Source organism: Cavenderia fasciculata (genome assembly GCF_000203815.1).
Source record: "Cavenderia fasciculata unplaced genomic scaffold Scf_Dfasci-G-b-143d02.r1-5, whole genome shotgun sequence".
Taxonomy (NCBI): domain Eukaryota; phylum Evosea; class Eumycetozoa; order Acytosteliales; family Cavenderiaceae; genus Cavenderia; species Cavenderia fasciculata.
Window position 1 is genome coordinate 276,809 of NW_004457713.1, and position 24,907 is coordinate 301,715.

The window sequence follows — 24,907 nt, forward strand, 5'->3', positions numbered from 1 at the left end:
TCCCTACAGTTTTATTCATTTTTTATTCTTTTCCATCAAAACTACACTATCTAAACATCATTAAGAAAAAAAAACAAATTGCTGAAAAAATTCCTTTTTTTTTTTCAACCATGTATTCATTATTTGTTACTCAATTTTTTCTTTTTATTTAATTTAATTTAATTTTTTAAGCTCTATTTATATTTGTCGCAGTTAATTGAATTGGACAACCAGAAATTAATGAATTGTTATTATTCCATCTTAAATCGCGATTACATGGAATACAACAAATAATATTTAATTTCCCTTCAATGTCAAGGCCAGCTGTTTGAATGTCACCCGAGAATGAGAAAATTGGGTGGGAGGTGTCTAGTCCCTTCTCCAGTTTTGTATTTATAAATTTGATTGGTCGTTGTTGGTATGGTTGTACTTTAAAACTTTGACTATTAATTTGTAGAGTAATAGAGGGTGGAAGAGCAATTCTAGATTTGATAGTGACAGTAGCCAATGTTTTGTCTGTTGTTTTTGTATCATATTGCTCGACATAAAATAATGTTGATAATAGTCTATCACAAATTTGATTGATTTGGTATTGAATTCCAATAATTTCATCTTTAATAAGGGTTTCAGACTTTTGACCCTTTTTAACTTCCACAATGACGCTATTTTTGATGGCTTCTTCCGTTTCCTCCAAAACCTGATCAACCTTGTCATGTTCATCCAACCCAATTTTTGTTGATAGAGTTGGGTTGATTCTGATTGCCGTTGTGGCTTGGTAATTGGCTTGAGCCCTTAGCTTTTTAAGGGAACTTTCCAAGCTTTTCCAACTCTTGCTGTTGTTTGTGGCGACAGCTTTGAGATACTTGACAAGTGCCATAATTGGAAGCTTAGACGTTTCAAAGTCTATAGGGTTGTCTACAGAGCCAGTGCCCAATGAAAGTAAAAGATCGCAAGTCATCTCTTTGCCAAATATGTTAAATCCTTCATCAAAAGCTATTTCGCAAGGGTTATTGGCAAATAAACCTCCGTCCATATAAAACTCGGCCCCTATTTCAACTGATTCAAAATAGGTTGGTGCTGCAGCAGATGCAAGGGCAGCCTTTAGGGGGGTGGCACTTTTCTTATATTCTTTAGGAGATGGCGAGGTTCCAAGTTTCTCACTCGTGGGCAGCTTCTCGTATTCCCTCTGGTTGTCAATGTTGTACGATGGGCATAGAGTCGCTTTGCCAGGAGCGCTGCGTGGAGCGCATACAGTTGCAATTCTTGTTTTCAAACCAGAAAGTAAAAGGAGTTTGTCTTTTGGGATAAATTCGTTGAGTGTTGTTGCCAAAGCATTTTGGTCGTACTTTGCTAGATTCCAGAATCGTAAAATAGATCCAAGAAACTTTTTGTCAAAGCCATTTTTGCTTAGCGTTGAAAATTTGGACTCTAGTTGAAATGGAAGAAGAGGGTAGTCGTCATTGCTCGTATTGGGAAGAGAGAGACCAAGAGCAATCAGAGCGCCCGTGCTGGTACCAACAATCAGGTCAAACAAATCATGGATTGCAATACCATACAATTGTGTTTGAATTTTATCCAAAATGACACATGGCATGATTCCACGGACACCACCACCATCCAAACTAAGAATACGGTAACCTGATAGGTTTGGCGGTTTCTGATTTGACAGACTGGCTTGTGTTGCTGACAAGCAGATGGGACATTTGATTTGGCCGTAAAACTTCCAACACTCTGGGCAAATAAAATGGCCACAGTCGAGCAAGAGCGATGGGAAGTTAAACAGGCATCCAAAGCAAGCGGTATGGGTTGGAAGAGATTTGATTATCTCATTTCCAATCATTTGGTTTAGGGTAGTTCTCCTATTGATTCTTTCATCGCCTTTTTCAGTGATATTATATCTCGACCATATATCCTTCCAATTGCTTGTATTTGTGTGTTTACCCTTGGTAATGTGGAGTTTTTTCATCTTTTTTCCATAAACATATTTATGACACTCTTCTTGGCCTGAAGTATGAGATTCCTTGGAAATGGAGCAAAAGTGAACTCCCCATTTCTCTTGACAAGGAGCAATCTTATTTTCAATTTCATCTTGCAATTCTGTTTTAATTTTGTCAAATTGAGTTTTATGTTGGCTACCCAAAAGGGAGAGGTCAAACAATTCTTTGACAATTCCAACAGAACCAACAAACTTGTTTCGGTCACCACCCATTAATAGGCGCAATGTTTTGAAAAGTGCCCTGCTTGCTCTGTTTTTGATGGTTTCAAACTTGGCCATGTCAATGACTTGGGTAGTGTTGACAATTTCGATTACTTTAAATATTATCTTTAGCTTTTCGGTTTGTTTGATGAGATGTTGTTGTTTTTTGTCAATAATCTCTTCCAAAGATTTGTTTGCAGCTTCTTTGACCTTGTTTTTCAATTTATCGAGTTGGGAAAGGCATAGATTTGGATCCAAAGAAAATGTAGGGATTGAAACGATTTGAATGGACCGGAAAAGATTCTTAAAATCCTCTCCAACGTTTTTATAAAACTCTTGATAGTCTGGTTCGTGTGATTCACCAGCAGGCTGTCGATTAAACACAAGAATAAGATGTGGTCTTCTTACTTGATTGATAATACCAGTTTCATTGATGGTGGTGTATTTGTTTAATTCGTCGGTTGCAATCTTAAGGGTAGATTTGGGATCGGCCGTGACATAGACCAAGACATCTCCGCATAAATAGGGCAAACGAGAGGTGGATTTGTGGCAGGCTTCCTTTTCATGATTGGTTTCACCAAGGTATGGAGAGGTTGAGGATGTAGTCTCTTCTTCTTTGACTGTCTCGGTATCAATGACGACAACCTTTGGTTTTAAATCGGTTGATTCAACCACGATATTACTGGCAATAAACGAGTTGTAGTCTGAAGAGGTAGAGCTGGTTACAGCCGATGCCATCGATCTGACAATGGCTCTTGGTTTAGTGGGATCGTCATTATGAGAGAGCATATTGGCAATGACAGACTTTCCAGAGCCCATAGGTCCTACTACAGTCACCATCAAGATGTGCTCCAACTTTTGCAACTCGTTCCATCCAACGCCAAACTCTAGTCTTGCTAGTTGGTGATTGAAAAAGAACAGTTTTGATCTTTGGTCTTGTTCCTTGTCTTTTACAATGTCACCTGTCGAGTTGGGACCAGATAGGCCAAGCGATTCAAGTTGTTTAAATGTTGATAGTGTGATCATTTTTGATAGTTCATCTTCATAGTCTTCCTCATCTGGGTCGGCTACCATTTTGTAGTGTTTTTCACAGAGTCTTGTTGTTTTAGATACAATCTTTACATAATGTGCAGTGTCTCCGCACAGTTTTGCACGACCCTGTGGTTGATTTCCTCTGAGCTCATACTCACAAACATCAATAGTAGTATTATTATTATTATTATTATTATTATTATTATTATTATTATTATTATTATTATTATTATTATTATTATTATTATTATTATTATTATTATTATTATTTTGATTATTATTATTATTATTATCTATATTATTATTACTTGTAGACATCTAAATGTTAAAAAATGATATCATAAAGGAAAAAAAAGGGATTAACATCATGATTGAATAATATAAATAAATCCTATTTACCTTTTACTTTCAAAAGAAAAACCTTTTGTTGTTATCTTGTAAAACAATATTAAAAAATGAATATCGAAGAAGAAAGTGATGTGTGTGTGCATTATGATCTTGTGAACAACAATCAATAAATAAATTAAAAATTTTTTCTCAAGAGCCCCGAAAACTTTTAAATATCTTGTTGGCTGCCTGAGCCTAAAAACAAAAAAGATATTTTTTAAAGGAATATAAATATTAATTGTACATTTATTAAATTAAAAATTTCATATGATCAAACTATTGCCAGTAGCAAAGCCAACAGAGTGACAACCCACATTTGGGTTTTCAAAAGAGGCTACCTTGTGGAAATTTGAAAAGAGGATATTTCTGTTTGGTGGTGTGTCTTGTTGTTGTTGTTGATTGTGATTATCGTGATCACATACCAGCTGACCATGAAATTCTTGGCCACTGCCTGGGGCCATTTCATCGAGAAAGGCTTGGGTGCCGAGTGCCTGGTGTTGGTGGATCAATTGGGTTGGGGTATTTGTTTGGAGCCAGGTGACTACATGATCAGACAGGCCACCAGTACTTTGAATGCCACCAAGAAACATATCGTTGACTGGTCTCCCCGTGGCCACAGATAAATGGTGGAGAATGACGAGTAGATGCAAGATGCAATTGTCGGATATGACCAACCTGTTGTTTTGACCATTGACAAAACGAGAAACAAAATGTGTCCACATTCCCTCGCATGGCTCACATTGGTCATTTTGACACACCAAACAGTGAGTACAAAGTGTGGCACCGTGGTGAGAAAAGCCAAAATAGTCTACAATGTCTTTGGTTTTGATTATTTTGGCTATTTTGTTGTAAGCATTGATACCCCCTATTATCGTGTCGAGAGCGTGGTTATTTTGGTGTTGGTTATTTGTTAAATGGTTGAGAATGTTGTTTAGGGTTTCCATTGACTGTTGAAACTTGATAAAATTGTTGTTTGTTGGTACAACAACCAATTGGGGGGTATTGACACAAATCCTTTGGAGCGCTGTTAGAGTGTTTTCGGGTAGGATGGGGATTTCTTGGTCGTCAAATTGATTAAGAACAATCACCACGCTCGAATTGGGGTTTCTTTCGATAAACCCTGTATATTTCATGACCTTGTTGGTAATGTCTAGAATGGAATTCTTGGTAACAATAACTACAACGTGGCTTACAGTATGAACCAATTGGGTATAGAAACAGTATGGTCTATCATTATTATCACTATTATTATTATTATTTTGATTATTATTTTGATTATTATTATTTTGATTATTTTTTTCATAATTGATAGTAGTTGAAGGAACACCTCCTTCAAAACCTTCACAGTCAAAAACATAAATTTGACGACCGTTATTATTATTATTATTGGTTTCATCTAGTAATCGTCCATTAAAGGAAGTAATGCTCGAGGATGTGCCGTTATAGGTTTGATCTTTTTTTTGGTTTGAGCTGGATGGCCATTCCAACATATTCTCTACAAACTTTCTGATGAGTGTTGATTTTCCTACACCAGAGTCACCGATAAAGCTGACGATAGGGATGCTAGGGTCTAGAATAGTTCCCTCTCTAATCACTAGATCTGGGTCGGCGACTTCAAACAACCTTCTATTTGATTCCTCTACCAACTGTCCAGGGGTCAGAGTGTGAGCGGCCATGTTCATGATGGTTCTGAGTTGGGGGCTAAAATCGAGTCGATATTCTACATGAGTACCCTCTTTTTTTAGGTGGTGCCTTTCAAAGACATCATTGCTCGAAAAAACATATTTGCATTCTGTACATAAAAGTGTATAGCTGTTGAGGTAAACCTCATCGTTTAGTTTACCTAAAAGGCTCTTAATTGTTTGTTTGGGTGGTGGAGGTGTTGCTGTCATAGGTTGATCGAATGAATGTAGTGAATGAACACAAGACTGAACGTCGTGATCTCTCATAGCCTGGGTAAAGGAGAAAAAATTTAAAAAAAATCAAATGAAGAGAAAGCTAGATTTTTACCCATCTCATCATTCATTAAACTCACACAAGATATAAAATATCTATAACCCTTTCAAACCATCACTTTACGTGTACAAGCTCAGAGGAAATACTTTTTCGATATACTGGTTGATGAGATTACAGTGAGTGAACTTGAAACTAATCGATTGACAAATGGAAGGTTAGTTGAAGCTGGTGGAGGAAGACAGGAGGCTGACAGGATAGACATCACCATCGTTCACATGGACGCTCCACTCAACAACAACAAAAAGAGAACACTGAAAGAGTGCAGTATAAAGGATCAAGATCATATATATCTTCATGAAGGATCGTCATTTGACGTGCACTCTGATATAGACACCATACAAATCTTTATTAAAGATTACAGAGAATTGACTGCTTCTTTAACAACTACTCCTGATCATAGTAATAGTAATATTAATAGTAGTAATAGTAATAGTACAAACCAACAACATGATATTACAATTGATAAGGTATTAGAGATGATCTATGCCATTGCTGATATTGGTTCAATATATCTATTTAGATTAAATAAATATTTACAGGTAAATAATAATCAAAATGAAAAAGAAAGGGAATGAAAGGAAAGAGAAGGAAATGATATTAACATTTATTCTATCTTTTATTCTATTTGATATATATTAGGATCAACAAGTATTAACATTATTTGTTGAAAGAAGTGGTATTGATCAATTGGAGAAATGTATAAAGGAATTAAAAGGAAATGCACTCACTTATGCATACTCTTGTTTGAGAACTATGGCATAGTTGAATACAACTACATTGAAAGCATTTCCAACTCGTATCATTGATGTCATCATACAAAGATTTTCAATTGATGGTATGTAGTGTAGCACAACAATTCAGTCCAGAAACAAAAAGAAAAATATTAATTAATTTATAAACATTTAGATACATTAAAAGAAAATACATTAAAATCAATGTTGATGATTATAAAGAAATGTTTGGGAGATCAATTAATCACCAAAGATCAACATTATTTGAAAATGATCCAACATCTTTTATTAATATGTATACTAGATACAAACAATCATTGTTACCACCTGGACATTCGACAGAAGAATGGAAATATTTAGGGTTTCATACCGAAGAACCTTATCAAGAGTTTAAAACAGTTGGTATTTAGGTCTGACCAATTTATTATACCTATCCTTGTATGTACTCACATCTTTAATTAATATTAATAATTATTTCAAAATTATTAATATCTCAATCAAATCAAGCTATAATCAAAAAGATATATAGTGCTAATCAAAAGAGACGAGATAATCAATGTTACCCATTCTCTGCCATTGCAATTAACCTAACTCATTTGTTGAACCAATCACTTTTAATTGGTGAAGAAACAAAGAATTTAACATTTGTACCATTACTATTCTCTCATTATCATGCAGTTCAAGAATTATTTTGTTGTATTTTTCAAGGTATGTCAGTGTACTTGGAACTCGTTGTTCAGTTATTTATTAATATTTTTCTATTCTATAGTATTTGAAAATTCATGGTTAGATGTAAACGCTGATATCAACAAAATATTGGCACTTGTAAAAAAACAATTAACCAATGTATTGGAGACTAAAAAAACAATTTTCGATGCAATGAATATGTTGACCCAAAGAAATAGGGATATTTCATTACTAGAACAACCAATCATGACAAAATCACCAGATATGATCGTTACCAATACTAGTATGAATAATTTGGGTCAAAGTATTCCAACCACCAACTCTACAGTTATCAATCAAAAGGATGGGGGAGGTGAAACAATTGGATCAATTAGTAAATTGAATCATACCGATATTTATAAATCCATCAATCAAATTGTTAAAAATAATATTATTGGTTTGTAGAATTTAAAAATAATATTATTATTGAATAATTTTACTTATTTACATTTCTATTTTTTTTTAGAATCATTTAAAAATAACAAGACAAATATATTATTAAAAGGATTATTTTTCGAGGTTGAAAAAAATTATAAACTAAAAGGAGGAGTTTCTGGAGGATCCTATTTATTTATTAGATTATCAAATGATCTTAAACAGTATAGTTATATATTTACAAATGATACTCTTACTGTTCCAACTAAAGATTTTATTGTAATATACAAGACATTCAAATTTCAACCAATATATCCAATTTGGTGGAATCTTCACCATCATCATCATCGAGTCAACCTTCAAGAAAGAACAAAGGAAAAGTGGACAATTCATCAACACTTTTATATTTATCAAATATGGAAAAAGAATCATCAGAGGCTTCTTCAACATGGTTGGAATTAAGTTCAGCTTCAAGAGAGTCATTGGTTGATTTGGTCGATGGTCACAAGGTATTAAATAGACAGTCTTTGGTTTGTTAAGAGTCAATTGAAGAGTTGGCTGCACTAGAAGAACTTGAAATGAAAGTTAATATGTTGGACTTTGTTGGAGTCGATAGTTTTATTAGTGAATCTGCTCCACCCATCCCAACATTGCCAAGTGATTTTGATTTCTTTGAATTGAAATTAAAAGATTATCATAGTCAATTTACCAACCAAGGCAAGCAATCCTCTTCCAACAACAATAACACCTCTGCTGCTACAACTACCACGAGAAAGAAATTGGTTCATAGATCAGTTCGTCAATCAATGTTTTTAATGCAAGGTATTAAAGATGAAATTCAAGAAGAATAATGAGTAGTTAATGATTATAATCAATAAAATTTAATGTATTATTTATTTATTTATTATCTAAAATAATTTACAAATCAAATACTCTGGGGTGATGTTGAAAGAGAACTTCTCAAGCTGAAAGATTAGAAAAGAGAGAGTTGGTGATTGGGGGAACTCTATCTTTTCTAATCTTTCAACTTGAGAAGTTCTCGTAATTGTTTACATAGTACCTTGTTTAAATCATTCAAAGTAACTCTACGTCTACCAAAAGACTTTACACTCGAGGATTTCAATTCATCAACAACTGGTACAACTTTACCTCCATCCCAAGACCTGTAATATCAGTCTTGTGCCATTTCACATCAACTACTGTCTCATTGATTACACGGGCGAGGGATGATGTGATGATCTTATTTCCATAAATGAATAATAATTTGATAATGAACTTACTGATCGTGTATTCACCTACTTGGATGTGGTTGAATATGTCTTCTTGGTTGATGCTGTTAGTCGTATTGTTGAGGCTGTTGAAGTATCTGAGAACTACACCTTCATTTAGAGTATCCTTGGGGTTTGGATGAGTACTGTGCTGTTGGTAAGTCAATTGATCGGTGTTGATCTCTAAGTATGCTGGTGGCTGACGAGTGGTGTATCGGTGGGTTGTTCCAACACCCCTACACCAGTATCTACGATCATCTGTGATGCGATCGATTGTGTTCTTCCTTTTCCTTGCACTCCATCCAATTCTTTCATTCATCTCTATCAACATTGCTTCCCTTTGTTGTGCTCGATCCATCTCTCCTGAATATTTTTTTTTTTTTTGATGGTGTTGTTCGATTATATTTTTATAATTGATATTATTAATAATATCAAAATTTAAATAATATTAATGTTATTAATGATAACGACGAGTACATTTGAAACCATTTTAAGAAACAAGTACCTGTTTTCACAAGTAAAGTATTGGATTAGAAGATTAGAAGAAGAAGATCATGATAAAAGAACAGACTTGCCAAGAATCTATCACTACGATCATTGGAGTAGAGTAAGCGATATGCTAAGAAATGGTCATGTTGGTTTGCTGATGGACAAGCTCAAAAGAAACATCAATGTTTCATTTTCAAATGATACTGTAGAACTGATATGTTTAAAAGTTAAAGACTTGGTCAACTTTAAGATATTGTATACACACTCTATCAAAGATCATTCATTGGAGAGAATCTGGTTGGTTGTGCGTGTCGTGCTGGCAACCCAGAGATTGTAAAGATACTATTGGAACAAGAGTATCCTACGCCACTCCCAACTGGTGCATGCTTCCAACAAGCCATGTCAAAAGGGAGATACGAGGTACTGACATTGCTGTTGGCAAGAGGATTAAAGTATAATAAACGATATGATACTTCTCGATTTGGTACTTTTAAATTCATCGAATCATTGGATTGGTTAAGTAAAGGAGATAAAGATAAAGATAAATCAAGCATGTCCATGGTTGGACACCGATTAAGAAAAGAAGTAACCGAAAAGATAGCGTTGGTCCAAAAGTTTAAAGAAGCATTCCCACATGTCGATGTTGGCTCGGAACAATGCAAGAAATTGTTAAATGAATTGATTCTTGTTCCGTGGACAATCGGAGGCAAACGATTGACACTTCATCTACCTGGGATCGGAGCGGCTGCACTCTGTCCATTTCTCGACAGGGAGGTTAGGATTCCTCCATCGACAGTTCTCAGAAACGTGTCTTTACACGATGCTCGAGGTGTGATAGATTATTTCAAAAATAGTCAACCATTTTTGATGCTAAAAGGAAATGGTTTATTATATATTATCGAGACAAGATCGAGAGGCCTTGCCAATACTCAAAATCGTTTTGGATCTTGGTTTCAAACCCTTTCCTAACATTCGAGATTATAGTGGTATACGAAAGGATTGTTATGAATACATGACACAAGTAGTTGTAGGATTTAAAGAAATGTTAGGAAAAGGCGAAGATAGAAAACAAGAACAACTACAAAATTTAATAGCAAGAACGTCATCACTTGACTTGTATAACCAACACTGCACCAACTCTGATATTAGGCGAGACATACAACAAAGAGCCATGGTTCATGGAACACTAGATTTTCTCAAACTCATTCACAAGAAACATCCCGAGTGGGTATGGAAGGATCAATATGCCTATTCAAGTGCTATGGATAGTGGGAGAACTGATATTCTAGACTATGTCATTGATTTAATTGTTTCAGATGGTCCACATACCTTTGAAGAAACATTTGAATCAGTTGTAGGGTTTACCGAATCACTCACAAATTTGGGACACGTCGGACAACTGTCTCACCTTGTCAAACGATACCCTACATTTATCAAAACTCGGTTACTCCAACACCCATCATCAAAGTCACTCTTGAGAAGTCTCATATTTAACAAAAACTTCCCAATGCTAATGTACATACTCTCCGACATTGGATGTAACATATCAAGGCACCAAGTGCAACGACATATGGATGCTAATTTATGTTTTATCGACAAGGAATATTTATTGGTCATATATGATCAATCAATAAAATATATGAAAAAATAAACCAACAAATATAATAATAATAAATAATAATAATATAATCTACTATTGTTGTATTAATGAGATTCTGGCCATGTTGGATGAGTAATGGGTCTCTCATGGGAGGACTTTCAAAAAAGTATGGATGTTGTAAAGCTTCTGATGCACTTATTCTCTTTTCCATCAATCTGGATCATATGTCAATAATCTTGATAATAAATCATATGCATTATCTGTAATATGTGGGAACCTTGATTTTAAATTATTATACCTAAATAGAAATTAATTAATTAATGATTGCTTTTAGATTAATAATAATGTTTAACCGTGGAGAAAATACCTTTTCTTGACTATTTTAGAAGAGGACAGGGTGTTTTTAAAAACAAACGAACAGAAAAATTAAAAAAATTGCAAAATTTTCGTGATAAATATTCATTCATATATTTCAAACTTTTTACTTTTCTTCTTGTCATCCTTTTTAGTGATAGTTTAAAACAGGTAAGTTATCTTTCTCATTAATTTTTAGAATAGAAGGAATACTGATATAAAGATTAATCTTTAGATTTAAATTTATGACGTCACCTGTAAAGATAGTTTCGAGGACATCCTCAACATCTACTTTTCGTTATGGAGGACGCTTATGGGGTTCCCCAATTCAAGAAGGTTTCAACATATGGGTTTCTCCTATATCTCCTTTGAAAAAGATGTTGGAATTCTCACATTTCTCGTTCCAGAATATCGATGGCTTGATCGAACATATCAAGAAAGTACCCAGTGGTAATCAAGTAGCTGTCATGGGTATTGGTTTGCTCCCTTCTCAACCCAGTGCAGCTCTTTGTAGAGCATTATCTTCATTGGGTGCCGCAAAGATATCTATGGTTGGAACAACCAATCCAAACTATTGTTTGGTTGGATACAAAGGTTTATCTCCAGGGATGGCCAGCGAAACATACGGAAACTCTGCCATCAATGAAGTTTGGGCAGAGGGTGAAATGAGGTCTATTGGTAAAACTTCAAGTAAGATTATCATGACTTCATTTAATTCAACAACTGGGACACCGAATATATTTTTTAGATACGCTTTAGCAAACAGGGGCCTTCCAAGTCTTGCCAATGGAATTAATGTTCTCGTATTCATTCAGAAGCGAAATCTATCAATTAGATATCCACCCCAGGTGTACAACTTTCCAACCAATCTCTACTCCAATTCCTCAGAATCTCTATCAAGATTCATCGATTCACTTGCCGACCATACTTTAGTCATGGTGTCCGCTCAAGGACTCAATTTGGCCAAGACAAACTTGCAACAAAACGCCATCTCAAGCCTCAGAAAGATTGGAAGCAAATTCATTTCTCAATACTCTTCCATTTCCTCAAACGATTGTTGGTTTATGATCAAAAGAATAGGCTCTGATTCTATTTTCACTGAAATGACCTACAATCATAATTCACCAGCAACATCATCTTTTATTCAAATCGAACAGATTGACCACGGTGATACCTATCAAGTTGCAGACGACATCAATATCTCTATTATGTCATCAAACCAAAGTAACTTGCCTGTTGGAATGGAGTCATTATTTTACATTTATGTTGGTGGTATATCAATAACTCTGGAAGGTCCATTGGTCAATGGTTTTGTGATGTGTGCTATCAGTGAAATCGATGGACACATTTACTTTATCAAAAACTATAATATTACTACCACTGATGGATCACAAGACATGGTTAATGATATTGTTGATAAAATATCAGTTGGATCTTTGGTAGTTGTGTGTTCAGTACTCAACTCTGCTGGACCAAACATCACAATGTCGTCAGATCTATTGACCTCTCTCGAAAGCATTGGATCAGAATTTGCATATGATATCACATCATCAAGCTCATATGCTATAATAGGAAGAAAAGGGGCTGCCGTTGGAACCGTCTCCGAGCTGATATCCAACACTGGACCAGTCACTCTTTTTTCCAACTTTCAAAAAAGCTTAAAGCCAATCAAGCCGATTCAGTACTCCAGTTGGTGACCAACTCCAATATGCCTACACAACCTCACCAGTATTGGGTTCAATGTGGAGTCGAAGAACCGTGGCTTGGAAAATATTGCCTTCTTCAAGTCCAATTGCAGGGGTTCCCCTCTACCAATTCACAAACTTGGAATGGTCAAAATGATACCCCGTTGCTCTACTTTTTGTCTGTAAATCCCAATATTGGCGATGGTTGGACAAATACTGGGTCAATCGGAAAAGTATTCTCCTCACCTATCTCTAATGGGCTACCTATCCGACAATTCCGTTCTACATCTGCTGTTTTTTCAAATGTCACAATGTATGCTTTTGAAAGTAACACTCTCGTTGATCCAAACCAATCATGGAGAGACAACGGGGTTGTCTTTTTCTCACCACAATGACAGTGAAGATGGTGATGACGATCCCTATCAAGTTGCAGAAGACATTAATATCTCTATTATGTCATCAAACCAAAAGTAACTAGCCTGATGGAATGACTCAGTCATTATTTTACATTTATGTTGGTGGTGTATCAATAGTTCCATTTTACTAATCTTGTTTTTGTAATAGGCTTTACGGACCGTGGTGCGTCCTGTGTTTAGACTAAGGCGAATTGATGCATTAAAAAATAATACTTTTGATCCTAAATAAATATCGCATTGTGGAGGAAATAAAACTCAATATTATTTTGATATATTGCGTATATATTTTTAGTTATATCTATTTGTTTATTTATAATTTTAGAAATCAGGTTTCCATGAACTAATTGAAACACTACGTTGATACCATGATTGTTTGGTAGTTGTTTGTAAGAATTGGAGGTCGAGTGAGAAGAGTAATTCAGTACGGGTATCATTGAGATAGACAGGGACGGTGAGCTTGGTTGCTGGCGAGGCAAAGATTGGATCATCCTTATCGCGCCATGAGAGTGTTGTGGTTGCAATTGGTGGAGAGATCCTTTGTTGGGGTGAGGATCGAGTTGTTCCAGGTGGCACCTTCGAGTGAAAGACCCTTGACAGTGAAACCATCGCTGGCCTTTGTTTCACCGAGACCATCGACATGGAGTCTAAGGTCAAACCAAGTGACCATCCGTTGAGTTGAGCAGATGATTGTCTAGTGGCGGTAATGTAGGGTTCAGGGTTCAAAAGACCGGCCAACCAAACTTGAATGTTTATAAATTCAGTGGCTTCAGAGATGTCGGTCAATTATTGCATTCTCTTGAAAAAGTCTACAATCCAAATGGTCAAGGAAACAGACTCTGGACATGAATACCACTTCCATTCCTTTGGTACCATACCCTTGGTAATGCTACCAGTCAATGAACGGAGATAATTTGTTTGCTTGATGGTACCAGCCAACAATTCATTGATACTATTCAAATCGGTTGTAATCTTTTTGATCAATTTAGTAACAATAGTAATCTCTCTTTCAAAACATCTAAATAATGGATCCTTAATATTTTGTGCTGTTCTCTTTGGTTGTTTCATTGGCTAAAAATATATAATTAATTAATAAATGAACGAATAAATATTCCTTTTTTTTTTTTTTTTACTTACCTTTGGAATAGTCTTTATCCAATCATTAATAAGATTCTTAAGTTTAAGTTTAGATTTATCTTCTTGTTGTTCTTTGCCAGATTCGGAAGATGAGGATGGTTCGATGGCATCTTCTTCAGAGAGTTGCATCTTTTGAAGATCATTGACAACCTTTTTAGCCTTGTTGGTGAGAAGGAGGGACTCGGCATTATCAGAGACCCAACCAGATTGGAGTGGATACATCTGGCAAGTTGTCAATCCATTGGACAAAGTTGGCACGGTTGGTGCCGTCTGGGACGGTGAGACCAATCGATTGAATCAATGGGAAGTCGGCATTGAAAGCGGCGGGGGTAAAGAGTTGCTCGAGGAACGAGTTGAGCAGACGCATATCAAATTCATTGTCGACACGACCACCATAGATGGTTTGACCGAGAATGGTGCGGACGGCAACCCAAGGGATCTTGTCTGGATCGATATTGGAACGACCCTTGGAGTAGAGATCGATCCAATAGTCGATAGAGTCGATGGCACCACGGAGATCGGCGTCATTGTACTCAAAAACATCCATTTGGCTCCACAATGGTTGGTTAAATTGGAAAAGAAGTTGCACTCGCTCACTCCACACCCCAACTTTGAGGAGTACCCACGAACCGCTCTTGGAAGCGTCGTAGATGGACTTTTCGGCCGATTGGAATCCTTCGGGTGAACCAATAGCCCAGCTCTTGTATGGTTTTCTTAACTCGGCGGCAAGATCGTCAACGACCGAGGATGCGTCGTAACCTGGGACAGAGCAGAGCAAGAGAGGAGACATTGCCTTGGACTCCTTCTCGATGACCTTGACCATGTCAGACGCTCTTTAATGGCCTCACTGTGCAAATCGGTGATGATGGCGTTACCCTTGAGCAGACCCTTGAGTGTGAGCTGTGCGTGGTCAAATGCAGAGTATTGACGGATACGATTGGGCAAGTTCTTGAGCTTAGTGAGTGTGTCTTCGAGTGACTTTCTCACCTTACGTGGAACGACGGCCGACCAGGCAGTCTCACGAAGTGTGTCAATCTCGAGCCAGGTGACAGCGAGTTCGGACCACACAGCTTTGAGGTCTTGCATCTCTTCCTCGACCGGTTGGAGACGCTCTTCATCGGATGAGCCGCCGGTCTGGTCGACTTGGTCGAGTGCCTGCTTGGCCTTTTGTAAACGGGTATTTTCGTCCCTGAGACGAATCATACGGCTCTCAAAGACGCGGATTGTGTCGAGTGCTTGAGCATGCTTGATCGAACCAGCCAATGGCTTGTTGTTGGACCAGTCTTCGGCAAACTCGCGGATACGATCCGAAATGGACTTGCTCTTGGATGCATTCTTACGGTTGAGAATGTCGTTAAAGGCAGACCACTCTGCTTCCACCATGTCGCAATCGAGCCAATCATTGGGGAACTGAAATCGTTGACGTTGGAGCAAATCTTGACCGGAACGGTAATACTTGAGGTCAGCTTCCCATCCAATCAAACGACGCTTCATCTCTTGGATCTGGATGATAAATGACACTGCCTCCTCGGTCGATACAGACTCTACAGACAACTTTTCAAGTTCTGTACGACTGGCAGCAATCGTGTCGTAAAAGGCACGCATCTTTTCGGCCAACTTTTGACCAAAGTGCGAGAGAATGTCCTTGTGCCAAAAGTCGTACTTGTTGTTGACAGATGCCTGTACTTGGGCATAGTCGATGATCAATGGGCCAAAAGCCTTGTCGGTATCACTATTGTCAAAGGTGGTACGTGACTTTTTGATCTGACCAAGGAGGTTTTGCCAGCGACTGAGGTCGTCACCGAGCTTGTTGTACACGTACGATGACTCCATGTCCCAGAGTGCCTGGTATTGCAACCAGATCTGAACGTAGCGGTGCACCTCGTCCAACTTGGATTGAATGGTTGCATAGGCCTTGTCGAGTGTTTCGCGTGGCAACTTGGCCAACATATCTCGGAATGTCTTTTTGGACTTATTTTCGAGCTCGCGGTGGGTAATACCCTCGTGGTAACGCGATGCTTGGATACGTGGAAGATCACACAATGTTGAGCCATTGGTGCAACTGTTGGATCCAGCTGACACGTGCAAACTCGAGGGATGGGTCGAGCGAAAGCACTTGGTTGCGAATGACCTCGTGGATCGATGTCTCGAGCCTTGGCTTGATGATTGAGATGACGACAGAGTCGGATGTACCGTCTTGCTTGTCCTCTGAGGCGCTCTTGTCTCCACTAGCTGCCTTGTTTTGACGGACACGTGAAGCATATTGAAGACGTGATGACGAGGTGGTCGATCCAGTCTTGTCGGTTTGTTGTTCTTCACGACCTTCAGAGTCTTGGTTTCCGTGTGCCACTCAACATTACAATTATACAATGACAATTCTAATTCTGCAATCTTTTGATTGACTGCTCCGATTCCTAAAAAAAAAGAAAACAAAACAAAATGTGGTTAGCTACTATAGTATCCTTGATTCTTTTTCATTTTGAGACATACCTAATTTAACATCCTTTTCAACTGTATTTGTATTCTTTTGAGTTTGAGATTTCAAAGCAAATGAACGAATGAATGGAGCGACAGAGTTGTGAATGAAATTGTGAAGAGTATCAAATGGAGCACCTTCACCAAGATTGATTACTTGGAGTTGTGATGATACTGGTTTAATGCTATCAATAATTGATTCTGGTACTCTCTTTACAATGGTCAATGAATTGACTCTTTCACCTTCAAATTTTACTTGATTTCAAATGTAAAGTATTCTAAATAATAAATGTATAGGATATATAGATTAATTAAGCAATGGTTAATAACCTCATAGATCATATGATATTATGGATTTTCAAACCTTTTAATGGAGTTGATGGTCATTCACTACAATGGGTGCAAGTGTTGGTGATGGAGGATCGCTATTTGATTGACCCTCCATTGTTTGTCTAATATCTATCGATCTCTTTTATTACTATACAGATGATTGATGATGATGACGATGATATTAACAATACACAACTAAACTATCTTCTTTTTATATAAATACAACAATGGAATATGATAGATAGGAGTGTAAGTGTTCAATAATTACAATGATGAAGATTTTTGTTGATCATCACACTTTTTGAGTGCATAAGGTTTTTTCTTTTTTATTTTTCAGCCACCCCTACTTTGATGATCATCATAAAAAAATTTTAGTCAAGTTGTACATCTAATTAATAGTAGTAGTAGAGAAGAAGAAGAAGAAACAAAGTCCAACCAAAAGAAAAATACCAAATCCTCATCTACAAAGAAAGCACCACCTCCAAAATCTAAACCATCTGTTAAAAGAGCACCAGCGAAAAAGAATAACAAAATGGATATTAGTGATGACGATGAAGAGGATGAAGATTCATCCCAAGATGATAATTCAAGTAGTGAAGAAGACTCGGATTCAGACTCATGTATTGCATATTTAATGATCAGCAGAGATAATAGTTATACTTGCCAATCCAACAAGTGTGCTGATCAATCTCAGATTTATTGCGAGGACTGCGAGAAGTGTTTGTGCAAAAGACATGACTCATTATTCCACCAAGATGACGACGATGATGAAGAGGAGGAGCACATCACCATAGACATTAATGACTATATCGTTGCAAAACAATCCCTATCAGATCCACCCTATCAAAAAATCATTGACAATGATGAAAAGCAAAGAAGAATGATATCAATCAACAGCAACAACAACGATTTAGAAGTTGGTAATCAGCTTGCTCAAAACGATGCAACACAATTTGTTGTAAGTGTAGTTGGACCTCCATCGGCTGGAAAAAGCACCGTCATCAAACAATTGCTTTGTCTAGACAATCCCGACACAGAGTTCACTCCACGTATCAACAACCCTATCAAATCAATCACTACAACTGCTGATTTGAATGGATTCGAATCAATGATTGGAGGTGTTCCGGTCCTGCTTGTCGATACCGAGAGTAGTGGTGACCATTTACCTTGGACCGTTGGTGATAATAATGATAGTACCAAAAAAGACAATGTCAAGGATAGAAAATCGCTGGTCCACACCAAACATCCCCAGATTGTGTATCATACAAGCAACGTCGTTGTATTTGTCGTTGATCATCCAAGAAGAGAGTTGGTATCGGTTCTCCGTCTCATTCAATCATACACTCTTGTAGCTCTTCAATCCCAACCTCTGACATCAAGAAAGCCATACCTCATCGTGGTATTCAACAGACAAACCCCATATCAAGGTGGAGGAAGGAAATGGTACGAAAACGATCCCACTCTTTCTGGGCTGTTTGAAAAAGAGACATACCAGACAACCAAAGGAAAATCTGCTCCTGAAAGTTGTGCATTGGTACAACCGGCCGTACAAAAACAGGAAGAGATAGTCGTACAAAAAGAACACAAAGAGATAGACATACAAAAAAACGCTCTTGAAAGTTGTACATTGGGACGTCAAGCCGAAAAAAAAATATTTACACAACAAAGAGATATAGAAAATGAATCAAATTTAATTTTAGATTCAATCAATTTATGGTACCAATCGCCAAAGGTCATTGTAATTCCCTCATTTGCATCGTCAAACCTTGGATTTATTGACCAATCCAAATTACTTTTACAAGAAATATCTTCAATCTGCTGTAAAACCGAGGCCACACAGGTAGATCCCTTTTTTGAATCAACTTATAAATCATCTCTAGATTTATTCAATATTAAAAGGTATTTTAAATCATACCAAGTCAAGTATACAGAGTATCATTTTTAACTCTTTTTTCTTTTTTTCTTTTTTAAATATAGAAACCTTTATTGTTCTTTTGATAAATGCAACAAAATATCAATCAAATATTGTGAAACCCGTATCAAGTTTTATTGTAACGATCATTATCCGAAAGACACTCACAAGTACTACCTAATCAGTATCGAAGAATATAAACAAAACCTTCAAAAGGAAAGAATATTGTTATCATTTAACAATCAAACAAATAACATCGAGTTTGGTTCGATGTGGTCTACCTTGTCATTGGCCAACACCAAAGGTCAAGATTACTACCTTGTTGGATTTATTGGTCAGGATGTTGGTAACTATACCGATGACCCCATTTCCTCAGTCTGTCAAAATACCATTAATTGCTATGTAGAATATCCCAACACTGTCAACAACAACAAAATCATCATGGTTGGATACAATCAAAACGATTCATCCTCTCTTGAAGTGATTTCACTCATTTGTGATGTCATTGTTGTTTTTATTCATCCAGGTCAAAACTTGAAAGAAGAAATTCAAAAGATATCAACAAACTTTTCTACAACAACAACAACAACAACAACAACAACAAAAAGTTCAACTCCTCATCTTATCATTGTTTGTAGTGGTGCTACAGAGAATGATATTAAAAAAGAACTGGACGATAAACAAGTCACATTCGAGTTTTTAAATGGAAGTTTACAAACGTCCATCGAATCCAAACTTAAAAATCAACCTAAAAAAAGTTTACCGGTATTAAAAGACTTGGAAATGTTTGTCGCCGGATATAATACCAAATGTACAGATGAAGGATGTAAAAACAAAGCAAAATATTTATTTACAGGAAAGTTTAAATGCCAACAGCATTATGATGGACTTGTTGACAGATTCAAAACAATGTGTATGCCAATTCAAGAACATTTAAAAAGTCAACATATACTTGGTCAACAAGACCAGGAACTAAACATAAAAAAGGAATATGACAAAAGAAACAAACTACTTCAAGAAAAGAATGGAATAATAGAATTTGGACCAAAATGGTATCAATGTGGTCTAAGCAATGAAGATGCTTTCAAATTGGTAACATTTATTGGACCTAGTGGAAGTGGAAAGAGTACACTTGTCAGAGGACTATGTCATGGTGATCGTCCTTTATTGCCACTCAAAGGCAATCAATTTTCATCAACCTCTTCAGATATAAATGTTTACCTTGGGAAAAGTGATGAGAAAAAGGGTACCACCAAAAGATTTTTAATGGCCGATTGTGAAGGGTTTGGTGGAACTTTAAACACAGCAACAAGAACAACAGGAGCAAGCCGACCATCTCGTAGAGAAATGGTGGAATCTGCGTATCCAAGAATATTACATTCATTTAGTGATATTGTAGTTTGTGTTTGTTCAAATTCTTGGCAAGAGAGACAAACCATCAGTAAATATGTATTGTCACATGCTCAACACAGTGACTCGGGCGCAGTCAATCAAGGAGAACTACCATACCTCATTTTAGTATTCAACAAGAAAGCAAAGAATGAAATGAATGTCACCAATCAAGAAGCAACCAAAGAGTTTTTTGTAAATGGTGGTTTTGACAAACTGGTGGAACCATATTATCGTGGTTGGTGTATTATACGTATTGGAACAGATGAAGGTGGTAGAGATCCTATAACATTCCTCAATGGTTACAAAGAGCTTAAAAAAGAAATTTACAATAATCTATTTGGTCAAATCATTAAACAAACAGTCATCTCTGATACAGAAACAGTTGCTCTGACCCCAAGAGAAGTAATCAAACAAATGGGAGAAGTAGTTCATCGATTCAATGATAAAGTCGCAGACCAAATCAATTTTATTGAAATTCATCCCGTCGACCCCAAACGAATTGCATCATACCTATTCAAATATTTTAGATTATTATATTCTAAATTATCATTGTCTGGTGCTAAAGACAAGTATCAATCTTTTGGCGATGCCATCAACAAATTGAATGGTCGTCTTGAAAAATCGGAAAATTTGTTTGGAAAAAGATATCCACAAGAGGATTGGAAAAAGGTCATTGACATGTTGACAAGTCAAGTTGGCGCATTAGAACCATGTTCCACTCTTAATTGCAACAAATACAAACATCAACATGGCAATACCCACAAGAGTATTGGCACAGAGCCCTCTGAGAAGTTGATTAATCATCTCCTCAAGCCCAAATTTATCAAACATGGCGTGTTTGCTGAAATCCCAAGCAAACATCTTAGAGTGGTTGGAGAAAAATCAAAGATATCAGAAATTTCAGATGATATAGAGCCAATTGACAATCCCAAAGCAAACGACCCATACATTCAATTATCAACCCATGTTTGCGTAAATTGTTTAATTGGGTTCCCAGATCAAGTTAGAAATGGTTGTCAACACTTATTATGCTATCATTGCTCAATTGAAAGTCCAGATAGATGTCCCATGTGTAATGAAGATAGCCATTGGATCAATCAAACACTCCCTCACAATGCAGGCTATAGATTACTCAATCTCAATGATATTGGATCACAAGTGGTTGATAGTTTGATCATTCTCAAAAAGATTCAGAAAAAGCTCTTTGACATTGACATTAGACATCTCTTTGATTTGTCTTTTGGCTCTGGACTTGCTGGTTTATCTTTATTGTTCCTTACCAAAGGAACAAACATCGAAAGTCAACCATTGGATAATGCAATAAGAATGATCGAGCTTTCCATAACTCCATATATGGCTCTAATAGAAAAAACAAAACGTGATGATCACATATGTCACGTTTTGAAAATGTTCTTTGAGAATGACAAATCTATTATTTACGACAATTATATGCATTTCACCAAAGTAGCAATAACAGCTAGTGATGAGGGAGGTGTTGCGCTTTTTCCCTCTTATAACGCTGAAAGAATTAAACTGCAAGATAATGGATTGACATATAGACTCATGCATAAAACCAAAGCATTCGATGCCGCCCAAGCTGTGTGTTTATCTCTAGGCAACTCTTTTGCTTTGTGCTTCCCTCCGATCGTAAACAATTATGAGTCCATGAGGCTCAAAGCAGCAGATCCAGTGTATGACAAAAATGTCAATATCGTCAAAGAAGCACAACATATTTGGGGTACAGACAAACACTGCGATATTTTATTGGATATTGGTACACTCAAAGGATTTACTCATCACAATGGAAAGAAAGAATATTTGGATAAAGTCAAAAAAGTATCGTCACAAAATATTCAAAACTCAAAACGTCTATTATCTCCATCTACCACCCCAATCTTCAAATTGACACCACCTCTTGTCAACTGTGACTATTTCCTCGATATCCATCAAATCCATGGTGCAATCAAAGGAAAAGGAGAGAATATAGAAAAGCAAAAGAATTTCCTTTCTGTCTGTAACAAGTTGCTATCTTCATTGTTTTACGTATCCAAACGTATTGTCAATAATTCATTTTCAATCAAATCACGTATATACATTGACAAACTTGGTAAATTTAAAGACACAATCAAAGAAAAGGATTTTTTCAAAGTCAAGGTATATTCATTGGATAAAAAGGAAATTGATTTTCTCATTTCAGATTTAGAAGATAGAGATGGAATAAGAGTTACATTATTACAACAAATGGAACCAAATACAAAGATCAAAGTAAGAGTTTCAAGAAAGGATATTTTAGGAAAAGATTTTTATGGTAGAGTTTGTGATCCAAAATATTTTGAAATTTCAGGACACTCTGAAATAGAATTAACAAATTAATCGTAAAAATAATAAAATGTATTATTTTAAATTAATCGTACCATAATTTATTATTTTATTATTATTTGTTATTATTAATATTTTATAATTGTTTGACACCAGTACCAAAATATCTATCAGAATAATTACCAATACCGGGAAGGATGTAACCATTTTCAGACAATTCATTGTCGAGTGCACTAGCAACGATTTTAATATCAGGGAAGCAATAATTCAACCACATTACACCCTTTAACGAAGCAATGACCGACACGAAAATAATACGATCCTCTGGGATACCGTGATCAAGTAATACACGAATAGCCATTTGTGATGATGCACCAGTTGCAATTGTTGGATCAAGTACCAATACATGTGAATCACTTAAATCTGGTAATCTTTCATAAAATAACTAATATTAAAAAAAAAAAAATTAATTAATATTTCTTTTTTTTTTTTTCTTTTTTCTCTTTTCTTTTCTTATTCTTTTTACATACATGAGGTTGTTTATTCTCATCAGATTGAATTAAAATTTTACCAGTTTTAATACCTTTGCAAATGGATCGAAGTGGATGTTCCATACAACTACCAGCACGCAAGATAGAGACTGCAGCCACCTTGCAATCCATTTGTTCACCCTTGTAGACTTGGTTGACTGGTGTAGTGATAACCTTTTCCTTGAATGGCAAGAGGGTAAGAGCCTCTTCAATGATGAGCATAACTAAACGATCAGAATAGAAAACAAAATCACCAACATTGGTGGCCTTGTTACGAAGGATAGTATGCATTGCCTTGATTTGGTTAGTATCCTGCATAATGTGAATATTGGCTGGCAAACTTTCGGCAGTGATCCCTCCAATTGGCATGGATCTTTCTGCAACATATCCACGTTCCTTTAATATTCCTTTAATATGTTCTGTCAATAATTCAATTGCTACAATATTATCTGATCCTCTTGGTACAATTATATCTGCATATTTCTTTGTCTAAACGGAAATGGAAAAAGTTAAAATTAATATTAATTATTAATTAATTAATAAATTAAAATATTTCTGCATACTGGTAAAATATAATCATCAAATGATGGTTTAACAAATCTATTATATTGTTCAATAACACTTGTTAAAGTTCTACCTCTTTCAGCAATATCTCTTTTCACTAAATTAAAAAAAAGAATTAATTATCATATGATTTCTTTTTCTTTTTTTTCTTATTTCTTACATCTTCTACATAATCTAACATCATCATCAGTATCAATGAAAATCTTAATATCCATCAATTCACATAATTCCTTTGAATAGAGAGTCAAGATACCTTCGAGAATGATGACATCGGCACCATAGACAGTGTTTTGACGAGCAAGACGACTATGAGTCTTAAAGTCATAGATTGGGATTTGAGTACGTTTACCTTGACGCAAATCACCAATAGTCTTGATCATCAAATCATAATCAAATGCATTTGGATGATCGAAATTATAATTGGCTGGATCTTGATCCTTTGTAATTGGTTTATAAAATGAATCCTAAAAGAATAAAGAATAAGTAAGTAAGTAAATATTACTTTTACTTTCTTTTCTTTTTCATTTTCATTTCATTACCATTGAAAGTAAAACTACCCATCTAACATTGAGAGCTTTAATAACTTCATGACAAACTGAAGTCTTTCCAGAAGCACTACCACCACATACACCAATAACAAGTGGGTTCTTTAATTTACCTTGTTGATCGTACCAAGGTGGTCTACCCGATGTATATATCTTTTTAGTGTTACTTGTTGTATTGTTATTGTTTACATCTGTACTTGTAACAAGTTGTGTTTCATTTGATACATTATTATCTTGCATCTTATAAAACTACTAAATAAATAATAAATAAATATTATAAATAAAGTAAAATTAAAAGGAGAATGAAATGAAAGTAAATGAATGATGATCATTCATTATCTTTGTGTCTTCTCGACGTCTTGAACGAAAATTCGAAAAAAGAACAAAAAAACAAAAAAGCAAGATAGTTTAAATTGAATTATTATTTCATTTACAACAACAAATACTAGTA

General features: G+C 35.9%; 8 protein-coding genes across 8 annotated transcripts; 4 read left to right on the plus strand and 4 right to left on the minus strand.

Moving 5' to 3' along the window:
• Nucleotides 1-166: 166 nt before the first annotated feature.
• DFA_02322 (uncharacterized protein) lies at nucleotides 167-5,544 on the minus strand (the record flags this gene model as incomplete). Its single annotated transcript, XM_004366652.1, has 3 exons — nucleotides 167-3,526; nucleotides 3,910-4,551; nucleotides 4,789-5,544. 3 exons carry the CDS (start codon nucleotides 5,542-5,544, stop codon nucleotides 167-169), a joined length of 4,758 nt encoding a protein of 1,585 aa, XP_004366709.1.
• A 214-nt stretch (nucleotides 5,545-5,758) lies between these two features.
• DFA_02323 (uncharacterized protein) lies at nucleotides 5,759-8,294 on the plus strand (the record flags this gene model as incomplete). Its single annotated transcript, XM_004366653.1, has 10 exons — nucleotides 5,759-5,765; nucleotides 5,912-6,150; nucleotides 6,251-6,353; nucleotides 6,396-6,446; nucleotides 6,565-6,730; nucleotides 6,872-7,050; nucleotides 7,112-7,465; nucleotides 7,535-7,672; nucleotides 7,735-7,952; nucleotides 7,986-8,294. 10 exons carry the CDS (start codon nucleotides 5,759-5,761, stop codon nucleotides 8,292-8,294), a joined length of 1,764 nt encoding a protein of 587 aa, XP_004366710.1.
• A 57-nt stretch (nucleotides 8,295-8,351) lies between these two features.
• DFA_02324 (uncharacterized protein) lies at nucleotides 8,352-9,030 on the minus strand (the record flags this gene model as incomplete). Its single annotated transcript, XM_004366654.1, has 2 exons — nucleotides 8,352-8,408; nucleotides 8,593-9,030. The coding sequence occupies 2 exons, from the start codon at nucleotides 9,028-9,030 to the stop codon at nucleotides 8,352-8,354; spliced, it is 495 nt and encodes a 164-aa protein (XP_004366711.1).
• Nucleotides 9,031-9,162: 132 nt separating this feature from the next.
• DFA_02325 (uncharacterized protein) lies at nucleotides 9,163-10,781 on the plus strand (the record flags this gene model as incomplete). Its single annotated transcript, XM_004366655.1, has 4 exons — nucleotides 9,163-9,455; nucleotides 9,476-9,858; nucleotides 10,295-10,554; nucleotides 10,752-10,781. The coding sequence occupies 4 exons, from the start codon at nucleotides 9,163-9,165 to the stop codon at nucleotides 10,779-10,781; spliced, it is 966 nt and encodes a 321-aa protein (XP_004366712.1).
• Nucleotides 10,782-10,907: 126 nt separating this feature from the next.
• On the plus strand, nucleotides 10,908-12,851 carry DFA_02326 (uncharacterized protein; the record flags this gene model as incomplete). Its single annotated transcript, XM_004366656.1, has 2 exons — nucleotides 10,908-11,062; nucleotides 11,390-12,851. The coding sequence occupies 2 exons, from the start codon at nucleotides 10,908-10,910 to the stop codon at nucleotides 12,849-12,851; spliced, it is 1,617 nt and encodes a 538-aa protein (XP_004366713.1).
• Nucleotides 12,852-13,573: 722 nt separating this feature from the next.
• DFA_02327 (cytoplasmic dynein heavy chain) lies at nucleotides 13,574-17,206 on the minus strand (the record flags this gene model as incomplete). The annotated part of the gene is made up of 9 exons (XM_004366657.1): nucleotides 13,574-13,995; nucleotides 14,131-14,323; nucleotides 14,390-14,548; nucleotides 14,610-15,203; nucleotides 15,377-16,351; nucleotides 16,431-16,711; nucleotides 16,750-16,803; nucleotides 16,880-17,049; nucleotides 17,121-17,206. 9 exons carry the CDS (start codon nucleotides 17,204-17,206, stop codon nucleotides 13,574-13,576), a joined length of 2,934 nt encoding a protein of 977 aa, XP_004366714.1.
• A 53-nt stretch (nucleotides 17,207-17,259) lies between these two features.
• On the plus strand, nucleotides 17,260-22,871 carry DFA_02328 (uncharacterized protein; the record flags this gene model as incomplete). Its single annotated transcript, XM_004366658.1, has 3 exons — nucleotides 17,260-17,288; nucleotides 17,570-19,093; nucleotides 19,172-22,871. The coding sequence occupies 3 exons, from the start codon at nucleotides 17,260-17,262 to the stop codon at nucleotides 22,869-22,871; spliced, it is 5,253 nt and encodes a 1,750-aa protein (XP_004366715.1).
• Nucleotides 22,872-22,953: 82 nt separating this feature from the next.
• udkA (uridine kinase) lies at nucleotides 22,954-24,696 on the minus strand (the record flags this gene model as incomplete). Its single annotated transcript, XM_004366659.1, has 5 exons — nucleotides 22,954-23,262; nucleotides 23,348-23,836; nucleotides 23,911-24,008; nucleotides 24,072-24,375; nucleotides 24,451-24,696. The coding sequence occupies 5 exons, from the start codon at nucleotides 24,694-24,696 to the stop codon at nucleotides 22,954-22,956; spliced, it is 1,446 nt and encodes a 481-aa protein (XP_004366716.1).
• Between the last annotated feature and the right edge of the window lie 211 nt (nucleotides 24,697-24,907).